Source organism: Mytilus galloprovincialis, chromosome 1, assembly GCF_965363235.1.
Source record: "Mytilus galloprovincialis chromosome 1, xbMytGall1.hap1.1, whole genome shotgun sequence".
Lineage (NCBI taxonomy): Eukaryota > Metazoa > Mollusca > Bivalvia > Mytilida > Mytilidae > Mytilus > Mytilus galloprovincialis.
In genome coordinates this window covers 131,185,201-131,197,467 of record NC_134838.1, presented here as the reverse complement: position 1 = coordinate 131,197,467, position 12,267 = coordinate 131,185,201, and the positions used below count along the sequence as shown (strand labels likewise).

General features: G+C 33.3%; 1 protein-coding gene across 4 annotated transcripts in view; it reads left to right on the top strand.

Moving 5' to 3' along the window:
* Positions 1-12,267, top strand: part of LOC143060002 (uncharacterized) — a 39,788-nt gene that overhangs the window by 854 nt on the left and 26,667 nt on the right. For 3 of the 4 annotated variants that reach the window (XM_076233529.1, XM_076233530.1, XM_076233526.1), the window contains exons 2-4: positions 5,030-5,141; positions 6,332-6,941; positions 11,366-11,505. In XM_076233529.1, coding sequence (XP_076089644.1) covers positions 5,037-5,141; positions 6,332-6,941; positions 11,366-11,505 — 855 coding nt within the window. In that variant the 5' untranslated portion in view covers positions 5,030-5,036. Of the gene's footprint in view, positions 1-4,450; positions 4,588-5,029; positions 5,142-6,331; positions 6,942-11,365; positions 11,506-12,267 lie in introns of those variants that run through there. The other variant, XM_076233528.1, reaches the window with a different exon arrangement.

The window sequence follows — 12,267 nt, the reverse complement described above, 5'->3', positions numbered from 1 at the left end:
TCAAGAGATGCAGCAGGCTTTGACAAAACTGAAACTTTCAGAGGACTCAATAAGTTGCAAAATCATGCTCCTATCGCACACTAGCATTTTATTACAAAAAAATTGCATTATACGTCAATTGGTCTATACCAATATACCTCAATTGGTGGATTATATGTCAATTGAGGTATAATCCACCAATTGGTGGTTATTCCTGACCTGTTCAAGTGATCAGGGATCATCCTGATCATGTGATCAATCATTATTCAAGGTTCAAAGTTTTATTTAGAGTCGATAGTCAATAAACTACATGTACATAAACACAAGCTCTAGTGAGCTTTTCAAATCGACTTAATAACAAAATACAATACACACACACAATACAATACACACATACAAAAGTCATGAAAACAACACAATTTTAAACATATAATGCATAGTGTGAGTTTGTGGTCTAGTGGTTAAGACCGATGGCTACAGTGCTGAAGGTCCCGAGTTCGATTCTCACTCGGGGTGCTAAAATTATCAACACATCAGAAGGGTAATTTTCACCCTCTCACACACATCTCTGGTACCCAGACCGGAGTTTAAACTAGAATGGGTACTTTGGGGGCCTCGGTTGGTCAAAGTTGCCCCTTACTTTGACCTGGAGATCAATCTTCTGATATCTCTCTGGTTTGTCTGTTTCCACCGAGTGGCCCGGTGGTTTTCCCTGAGTACTTCGGCTTCCTCCACCACAATAACAGACTGCCCGGTGTCCTAGCACTCCCTTTGTGTTGGGTGGGGATTGATTGTCCTTGTAAAAATAATTGTCCTATAAATATACGTTAGTGACACATCTCCATTAATCCTGTTAGGGAGTGTACATGGATGCCACTGTACCCTTGCTGCTTTCGAGGGGTTCTTCGGATATCGGAGGCATTTACCAGTACATACATACATACATACATAGTAAGATACCATAAATGACATATACATGTATTAGTTTAAAGCATATAGTACACTTAAAACATAGCACAAGTTAATAATCCAATTGCACAAATCATATAGTCACACAAAAAATAAAAGTAATATAAAACAGGCATAAACACTACATGCATGCACTGCACTGGCATGAGCTGTTACTTGCATCCCATGTTTGTACCAAGTTTTATACGCCCGTCAAAATTTTGACAGGACATATTATGGTATACAAATATCCAGTGTCCGTCTGTCTGTCTTTCCGTCTGTCCGTCGTTAACATGTCACACTGTAACTTGAGAACGACTTATCCAAATTTCATGAAACTTAATTTGGTTGTTTCTTATGATGGTCAAATGATCTGTATACTTTTTGGTGAAAATAAAATTAAAACTTTTTGAGTTACGGCACTTATTAACTAAAACAGGGGTTGTTTTTTTTCACATGTCACACTGTATCTCAAAAACGATTTTTGATTATTGTTTAAAGCTTTACACACTTCTTAGTTATATTAATCTTAAGATCTGTATACTTTTTGGTGATGATTCAAAATTTCATTTTTGAGTTGTTGAGTATTTTGTAAAAAAGGGGGAGGTTTTTTTTTACATGTGTTGCACCGTATCTCCAAAATGACTTATGGTTATTGCTTTAAACTTTACACACTTCTTTGTTATATCAATCTTAAGATCTGTATACTTTTTGGTGATGATCCAAAATTTTATTTTAGAATTATTGAGTATTTTGTAAAAAAGGGGTAGGTTTTTTTTTACATGTCGCGTAGTACCTCAAAAACAATTTATGTTTATTGCTTTAAACTTTACACACTTCTTTGTTATATTAATCTAATTAAGATCTATATACTTTTGGTTTTGATTCAAAATTTTATTTTAGTGATATTTAGTTTTTTGTAAAAAAAAAGAGGGGGGGGGGGGGTTTCATATGTCCCGCCATATCTGAAAAATAATATATGGTTATTGCTAAAAACTTTCTCGGAAACTATTTATGATTATTGCATTAAAGGCATACAATACAGTTACAGGGGAAGTAATGACGTTGCTAACGTAAAATATTATTTTCGCTGCGTCAAACTATGACATACATGTATCAGGAAAAGATTCATTTTTCAACTGATTTTTATCATTCAAACTGTTTTAATTTGAAAACGAGTACATGGACCCCTATTTTTTAAAAACAATATTTTGTTTCATTTTGCAGGGAGATTATGTGGACCAAATTTTATAAAACTGTAAATAGTGCAATTTTTAATTTTTTTTATAAATACATGTATACAGCAAAAAATAGGATACTTAAAAAATACAGGAATTACAAATTATTTAACAAAAAACAATTTGTGTTTATCTTTTAAAACAAAAAAGTTATGGCTTTCTTTCGAAAGGGAAAATACGGCCACAAATCCGAATTTTGAGGAAATATACAAAATTTCAATCTCATTTAACTCAAAAAGTAGCACATGAAGGTATATTTTTTATTACATATATTTGATTTAATCAGGCGAAAAATAGCCTATATGGAAATTTTCATTAAACTGTAAATACGGGATCAAAACTGTATCGTATGCCCTTAAACTTCCACACCAGACATCGGGCATATCATGCGCTCATGGCGCAGCTGTTTGTTTGAATTGGTCAAAAGATGTTTCCATTCGACAATGGTTCGGTAGCTCATTCCAGATTTGTCCAGCATTATAGTGAAACGATCTTAAGCCATACTTAGTAGTTCAAACTCTTGGGAGTACTGCTGTTTCCTGTGATCTTAAATCATACTTGTTAATTTTTATATCAATCAAATCATGAAGGTAGCTTGGACTTTTTTTGTGAATTATTTTAAATGTTTCTATTGCGATTGTTTTTATTCTTCTTATTTTTAAAGATGGTAATTTAGATTTTTCTAGCAGTTTTTTGTAAGGATTAATATATATCATAATTTTCATTGATTTTCATAAATGAATCTGAGAGCTCTTTCTTGAATTTTTTCCATTTTAAAAGAATTTTTTTCACTTCAGTAGTGCCAAATTACTGGACAATAGTTAAAATTTGAAAGAATGAATGAGAAGTATGCTGTTAACCTGCCTAGCCTGTTTAAATATTTACCCATACGTTTTAGAATATTTAATTGTCTTGATGCCTTTATACATATTTCAGATATATGATTGTTAAAATTTAAGTCCAAATCTATAGTTATTCTAAGAAGTTTAACATTTCTGATATGTGTGTTTAACTTATTATCACACTTTAAGGAAATCTAATATAAAGGTAATGCCTGTCTCATATTATATATAATTAAAGGATCTTCTTTTAAAGTACAAATGTAATGAGAGTTGATTTCAAGGGATAACCAATTTTCACAAGTTGACTTCATATGTGATTAAAATGGCTGGATCGGCCCCTACTATGTTGTACTACATATACATGTACATTATGATAGATGACGCCCAGGTGGTCATGTGGTCTAGCGGGACGGCTACAGTGCAGGCGATTTGGTGTCACGATATCTCAGTAGCATGGGTTCGAATCCCGGCGAGGGAAGAACAAAAAATTTGCGAAAGCCAATTTACAGATCTAACATTGTTTGGTTGATGTTTAGACGAGTTGTATATACAATTTATGATACATGTACATAAAAAACTTAAAGAAGATTTAAGTTTTAGAAATTTTTCAAAGGCTAAATTATAATTAATTTTTTTTAACTATAACACATATTTTATCTTTACTTAAGAATAACCTTATAAAGTCCTTTTACTTAAACATGCTTAGTACATGTATTTACTTCATACTTTCATGACTTTGATTTTGTGTAATAAACTCATTGAAAATAATGTCTGATTTTTTTACTTTAAAAAAAAACCACACAAATTCTGACAGATGTTTTGTTTTGGTATTAAAAGTAGACTAAGAAAATACTAAAACATAATTAACTATAAACTTGATGTTGTATTTACCTGACTGTTACTTAAAGTTGTGCTGCCAAAATATTTTTTTCCCACTTTATATAAAAATGATGAGACGTATTATTGCCAATTAGCTAGACAACTATCCACCAGCATGACCAGAGACAAAATTTAAATGACGTGGATATATAAGCATGATAAATATAACATGATGACAATTCTTAAAAAGTCCAATTTATTTACAATATACATTTAAAAGGTTTCTTTAGAAGTGCGCCTATGCATATAATTTTTAATAATAAAAGATTGCCAAGATTTAGAAAAGTTCTATTTATTAAGTTATAAACAATAAAGAATTGTTTGATTAACATACATTCCTATTTTTTGAAAATTCTAAATATTCTATTAATAAACCCAGACTTAAAGTATGTACATTTGTACTAAAGGACAATCCCTTCTAAAGTAATAAGATCTATGATCAAATTCCATGTTGAACAAAGGTTTAAATGGCTAGCTGTAAACTTTGTTAGGATATATGCCCTTAGTAATGTAATTAAGATTGACACCAAAATAGACATTTTTGGAAAGTCATGCATAAATCTACAGAGACAATTATCCCAACATTTTGAATTTGATATATGTAAAATATTGGAAATTCATTTTGGAGTTCCCAGATTTATTGTGTATACAATGCGATAATGTTTTAACAACGCTTGAATAATCATTCCCAATTAACAAAGGTAGATGTAGATCCATGCCACATACCATGCATACTGTTTAACTTGTGGATTTTTTTTAATTCAAAACGAAACTTGTCATGCTTGTGGAATTTTATATCCAAAAAGAAACTTGTGGAAAGTTTTATATAAAACAAAACATGTGGAATTATTTTCATCTAAGTTAAAACTTGTTTTAACATTTATTGTTTCAAGCACTTTTATTCCATTCCCACCATTTGTACACAATATATGTATATATAATCCATCTTGTGATGCTGTTGAATTGATGCTGAATTCAAAGATGATAGTTAAATTTAATTATTTCCTTTTGTATAATGAATTGTGTTTTTTAGTGGTGTTGAAGTATAAAATTGTAAAATCTTGACATCTTTCAAGAAATTTTCCCAGACATCATTTTGTATAGGTTATACATCATTTATTTATCATGTTTATCATTTTGTAGTTTGAAGATGAAAAGATCTGGGAGTTCTACCAATGCATTGTTGGACAAAGTTTCCTCACAGTTGAAAGCGGAACGTGTAAAGAAAGTGGATGATGAGGATGAAGCTCTCAATGTAAGATTTTACCACAGTAAAATAAAAACAGGAAATAAGATATATTTTGATAAAGAAGAAGTCCCTTTTCACTTGTTAATGATGAATTGTTTGTCTAAAGCATTATATAATGAGTAAATTATAGTTAAACAATATAAAATAACATAATAATGTTTACTTTTAATTGGATGTATAAATTCTTTTAAAAGTGAGCACAGTTTGGCCTACTTTAAAGTTTTGCATATAAACATGATAAAAAGCCTAGGGAGGAAAGCAGATGAAATTATGAAAACGAAAAAAAAACAGGCTTTTAATAAATTCCATGTTTATTCTGTATTTTATTCTGAAGCATTAATGTTCTGTGCGGTGCACAACACTTTCTATTACAGAGAAGAATGCACATTTTCAATAGAATGTACTGTGCGACACACAACACTATCTATACAAAATACATTGTATGGAAATTAAAGTGTTATGCAACGCTAAAAAATATTATAATGCAGAATAAAAATGGAATTCATTAAAAATTTCAAGCACAAAAAATTACATAATCAAAAATATTTCTTAGTTGAAATAAAAGCCTGTTAAATGAAAATTTGACAACCCTACATCCATGTACCATTGAATTGGTATCAACTTATTAAAAGAGATGTACTACCACTGAGGAGGCAATTGGTTTCAGCTACTTGTAGTCTTTAAAAACAAAAATATTTTTTCACTGTGTCTTTATACCTCTTTCCTTTAGATTTGTCCTTGATAAAATAATGCAATTTACAAAATTGCAATTGCTGCATTGAAATAATAGTGAAAACAAATCATACAATATACATGTATATGAAACAATAGATGCAATTGCAATTTGTGTTAACTGTGATACTAATTTTGATATTTAAAATAGAAAAATACAAAAATATTATCCAGGAAATTATTACGTGTAGAATGTACTAGAGTACATCTGAAATCTTTGATATATTATTTGTTTTGAAAATGAATATTCAACAGCTTGGTTGATATAAAACGTTTTTATTTCCTGCATTGCATGGTCATTTAATATTTCAAATATATATGTTTTACATTGTTATTGTTGAGCTTTGAAATTAACCTTTCAACTTCGAAAACTAAATGGTCTTCTTGAAATAATATACCTTATATTATGAGCATGCCTATCTGAATTAAACATAGATATATAACAAGATTTCTATTCCTTGTAGGCATATATTAAGTCGCTTTCACAGAAAACTGCTCAGCAGAGGGGGAAATCTGTTGATTTTGAGGAGATGGGTGATATTTCTATATCCAGTGAACTAGACACTCACGATACTTCATCTTCAATGAAACGGAGAGCAATAACTACATCTGGAAGCAAATTCTTAAAGAAGAAAATAACCGGAGATACAGCCTCTCAACCAATGTCTAAATTCTTGAGGAAGCCCCAGGTTTCATCAGCTAGTCCGGTACCGACAGTTTCAGAACAAATTAGAGGTCATATTGATCAAAAGTCTGTCCAGAAACCAGGTCAAAGGTCTGTCCAGAAATCAGGTCAAATGTCTGTTCAGGGTCAGAGATCAGCAGCTTTAGAAAAAGCATCAGTTTTAGCCAAAAAAATTACGCAGAGATCAAATGAAAATAGAAAAGTGTTTACTTTAGAAACAGACAGTGACTCAATGGAGACTCCTCGTCAAATTACAGAATCTGATAGTTTTAAGATTGGAAAGAATTCAGGGAAATTTCTGAAGAAGAAACCACAGTCAGCAGAGCCCGTTGTTATTAGTAACAGACCCTCTAGTCCTAAACCCCAACAGCAGGCACAGAAAACTAAAGGTACTAAAAACTCACACACATGGTAAAAAACCAACAGCAGGCACAGAAAACTAAAGGTACTAAAACTCACACACATGGTAAAAAACACCTACAGCAGGCACAGAAAACTAAAGGTACTAAAAACTCACACACATGGTAAAAAACCCAACAGCAGGCACAGAAAACTAAAGGTACTAAAACTCACACACATGGTAAAAAACACCTACAGCAGGCACAGAAAACTAAAGGTACTAAAAACTCACACACATGGTAAAAAACCAACAGCAGGCACAAAAAAACTAAAGGTACTAAAACTCACACATGGTAAAAAACCCCAACAGCATGCACAGAAAACTAAAGGTACTAAAAACTCACACACTAGGTAAAAAACACCAACAGCAGACACAGAAAACTAAAGGTACTAAAAACTCACACACTAGGTATAAAAAACTAACAGCAGGCACAGAAAACTAAAGGTACTAAAAACTCATACACATGGTAAAAAACACCAACAGCAGGCACAGAAAACTAAAGGTACTAAAACTCACACACTAGGTAAAAAACACCAACAGCAGGCACAGAAAACTAAAGGTACTAAAAACTCACACACATGGTAAAAAACACCAACAGCAGACATAGAAAACTAAAGGTACTAAAAACTCACACACTAGGTAAAAAACACCAACAGCAGGCACAGAAAACTAAAGGTACTAAAAACTCACACACATGGTAAAAAACCCCAACAGCAGGCACAGAAAACTAAAGGTACTAAAACTCACACCCATGGTAAAAAACACCAACAGCAGGCACAGAAAACTAAAGGTACTAAAACTCACACACATGGTAAAAAACACCAACAGCAGACACAGAAAACTAAAGGTACTAAAAACTCACACACTAGGTAAAAAACACCAACAGCAAGCACAGAAAACTAAAGGTACTAAAAACTCACACACATGGTAAAAAACCCCAACAGCAGGCACAGAAAACTAAAGGTACTAAAACTCACACACATGGTAAAAAACACCAACAGCAGGCACAGAAAACTAAAGGTACTAAAACTCACACACATGGTAAAAAACACCAACAGCAGGCACAGAAAACTAAAGGTACTAAAACTCACACACATGGTAAAAAACACCAACAGCAGACACAGAAAACTAAAGGTACTAAAAACTCACACACTAGGTAAAAAACACCAACAGCAAGCACAGAAAACTAAAGGTACTAAAAACTCACACACATGGTAAAAAACCCCAACAGCAGGCACAGAAAACTAAAGGTACTAAAACTCACACACATGGTAAAAAACACCAACAGCAGGCACAGAAAACTAAAGGTACTAAAACTTACACACATGGTAAAAAACACCAACAGCAGGCACAGAAAACTAAAGGTACTAAAACTCACACACATGGTAAAAAACACCAACAGCAGGCACAGAAAACTAAAGGTACTAAAACTCACACACATGGTAAAAAACACCAACAGCATGCACAGAAAACTAAAGGTACTAAAAACTCACACACATGGTAAAAAACACCAACAGCAGGCACAGAAAACTAAAGGTACTAAAAACTCACACACATGGTAAAAAACACCAACAGCAGGCACAGAAAACTAAAGGTACTAAAAACTTACACACTAGGTATAAAAAACCAACAGCAGGCACAGAAAACTAAAGGTACTAAAACTCACACACATGGTAAAAAACACCTACAGCAGGCACAGAAAACTAAAGGTACTAAAAACTCACACACATGGTAAAAAACCCCAACAGCAGGCACAGAAAACTAAAGGTACTAAAAACTAACACACTAGGTAAAAAACACCAACAGCAGACACAGAAAACTAAAGGTACTAAAAACTCACACACCAGGTAAAAAACACCAACAGCAGACACAGAAAACTAAAGGTACTAAAAACTCACACACTAGGTATAAAAAACCAACAGCAGGCACAGAAAACTAAAGGTACTAAAAACTCACACACATGGTAAAAAACACATACAGCAGGCACAGAAAACTAAAGGTACTAAAAACTCACACACATGGTAAAAAAACCCAACGGCACAGAAAACTAAAAGTACTAAAAACTCACACACATGGTGAAAAACCCAACAGCAGGCACAGAAAACTAAAGGTACTAAAAACTCACACACATGGTAAAAAACACCAACAGCAGACACAGAAAACTAAAGGTACTAAAAACTCACACACATGGTAAAAAACACCAACAGCAGGCACAGAAAACTAAAGGTACTAAAAACTCACACACATGGTAAAAAACACCAACAGCAGGCACAGAAAACTAAAGGTACTAAAACTCACACACTAGGTAAAAAACACCAACAGCAGGCACAGAAAACTAAAGGTACTAAAAATTCACACACATGGTAAAAAACACCAACAGCAGACACAGAAAACTAAAGGTACTAAAAACTCACACACTAGGTAAAAAACACCAACAGCAGGCACAGAAAACTAAAGGTACTAAAAACTCACACACATGGTAAAAAACACCAACAGCAGGCACAGAAAACTAAAGGTACTAAAACTCACACACATGGTAAAAAACACCAACAGCAGACACAGAAAACTAAAGGTACTAAAAACTCACACACTAGGTAAAAAACACCAACAGCAGGCACAGAAAACTAAAGGTACTAAAAACTCACACACATGGTAAAAAACCCCAACAGCAGGCACAGAAAACTAAAGGTACTAAAACTCACACACATGGTAAAAAACACCAACAGCAGGCACAGAAAACTAAAGGTACTAAAAACTCACACACTAGATATAAAAAACCAACAGCAGGCACAGAAAACTAAAGGTACTAAAAACTCACACACATGGTAAAAAACACCTACAGCAGGCACAGAAAACTAAAGGTACTAAAAACTCACACACATGGTAAAAAACCCCAACAGCAGGCACAGAAAACTAAAGGTACTAAAAACTCACACACTAGGTATAAAAAACCAACAGCAGGCACAGAAAACTAAAGGTACTAAAACTCACACACATGGTAAAAAACACCAACAGCAGGCACAGAAAACTAAAGGTACTAAAACTCACACACATGGTAAAAAACACCAACAGCAGGCACAGAAAACTAAAGGTACTAAAAACTCACACACATGGTAAAAAACACCAACAGCAGGCACAGAAAACTAAAGGTACTAAAAACTCACACACATGGTAAAAAACACCAACAGCAGGCACAGAAAACTAAAGGTACTAAAAACTTACACACTAGGTATAAAAAACCAACAGCAGGCACAGAAAACTAAAGGTACTAAAAACTCACACACATGGTAAAAAACACCTACAGCAGGCACAGAAAACTAAAGGTACTAAAAACTCACACACATGGTAAAAAACCCCAACAGCAGGCACAGAAAACTAAAGGTACTAAAAACTCACACACTAGGTAAAAAACACCAACAGCAGACACAGAAAACTAAAGGTACTAAAAACTCACACACTAGGTAAAAAACACCAACAGCAGACACAGAAAACTAATGGTACTAAAACTCACACACTAGGTATAAAAAACCAACGGCACAGAAAACTAAAAGTACTAAAAACTCACACACATGGTGAAAAACCCAACAGCAGGCACAGAAAACTTAAGGTACTAAAAACTCCCACACTAGGTAAAAAAAAAACAACAGCAGGCACCGAAAGCTCAAGGTTCTAAAAAAGGTTGATAAAATAATCAGGCGCGGATCCAGAGGGGGGGTTCCGGGGGTTGGAACCCCCCCTTTTTTTGGATGATCAATGCATTTGAATGGGGACATGTAATTGGAACCCCCCCTTTTTAAAATGGCTGGATCCGCCCCTGATAATCATCAGTGCACATTGGTGGACTTTATCCTTTCTTTTCCATGGTCGGGTTGTTGTCATTTTGACATAGTTCCCATTACCATTCTCAATTTTTATATGACATATCATATAAAAGCAGAGCATTTGTGAAGTTATAGTTTCCCTGAATATCAATTCAGCTTATATTATAAGCTTATACATAGAAGGAGATTTGGGTTAAATGTATTTAGACAGCAACATAGAAATACATGTACAAACAAATCAAACAACATCTAGAGGAGGAGTTAAATCTTTATGAAGTCTACAACAATAGATGACAAATGTCTTTACTATGTAAAGCTCTTTATATTTCAGAAGCTAAACAAGTTGTGAATGAATCAAATAGAGACTATATTTCCAGAGATCTGAATCAGCAGTGAGAACCACTGACACAATTCCTGATTGACACAGGCACATGCGTATGAGCATGTACATATTAAATTCATTTGATTCTCTTTTTTTCTACACCATTTCCATTTTCAGCCTAACTACTGGGTTTCTTTGCTTTTAAACAAGATATTGTTAAAATAATAATTTTATCTTGCAGCCAATAAATGTAGAAACATGTTATTTCAGGTTCTCCTTTTAAGTTAAAAAGTTCCACGAAATATTCGACAGATGTAGTGTTGTCATCAGGAGAGGAGAGTTTACAAGAATTTATCTTCGCTGATGGTAGTGACGATAGTGGCAGGATGGTTGTCAAGGGAGGAACCATTGTAAGATATTTATGTTGTAATTCTCTTAAACATTTTTGAAGCAATAAGATTTGATATACAGAATTTGAATGGTGCAAACTTCAAAATAAAATATGTATGGTTTATAGTGTATAGTGTATTAAACTAAAGGAATTTTGTATGGTTTTTAAATTCAAGTTCATTTTATAATAAATGTCCTGAGATTTACAATTCCCTTGAACAAATTACACTATGGGTAATCCTGGTACAAATCTTGTAGCAATTGAGAAAGGAAAATAGAATGGTAAATGATGTAATAGTGCACTGTGAAATGGTGTGAGTGGGAAGTTTTTACCATTTAAGGAGATGTGGGGTAATATATCATTGGGCCCAACAGATCATACCCTGGAGTTCAATTATCACTCGAACTTTTTACGTCATATAATAATCAGTTTTCCTTTGTGACGTCAAACTTATAAAGATAATTACAGACAAATAGCTATAAGGTTTTATGCTAGGCAATAGCTCAAATCTCAGTTTGGCTCTACTTTAAGTTGTTATTTACTAACGTTGAAATCATTAAAATATCCTATAGTAACTAATTCATCCGTGGTTATAAAATATGAATATATGGCTTAGGCTGTTCAGATTGTACTTCCACGTCATATATATGCTTTTTATGAATAAGCTTACCAACGTCATAGAACTATGACGTAAGAATATAAGCATTTTATGGGAAAATGCACGCTTGTGAAATCGAAAATCATCACAAAAAACTAAACGTAAACAAATGCTCTGTTCTTT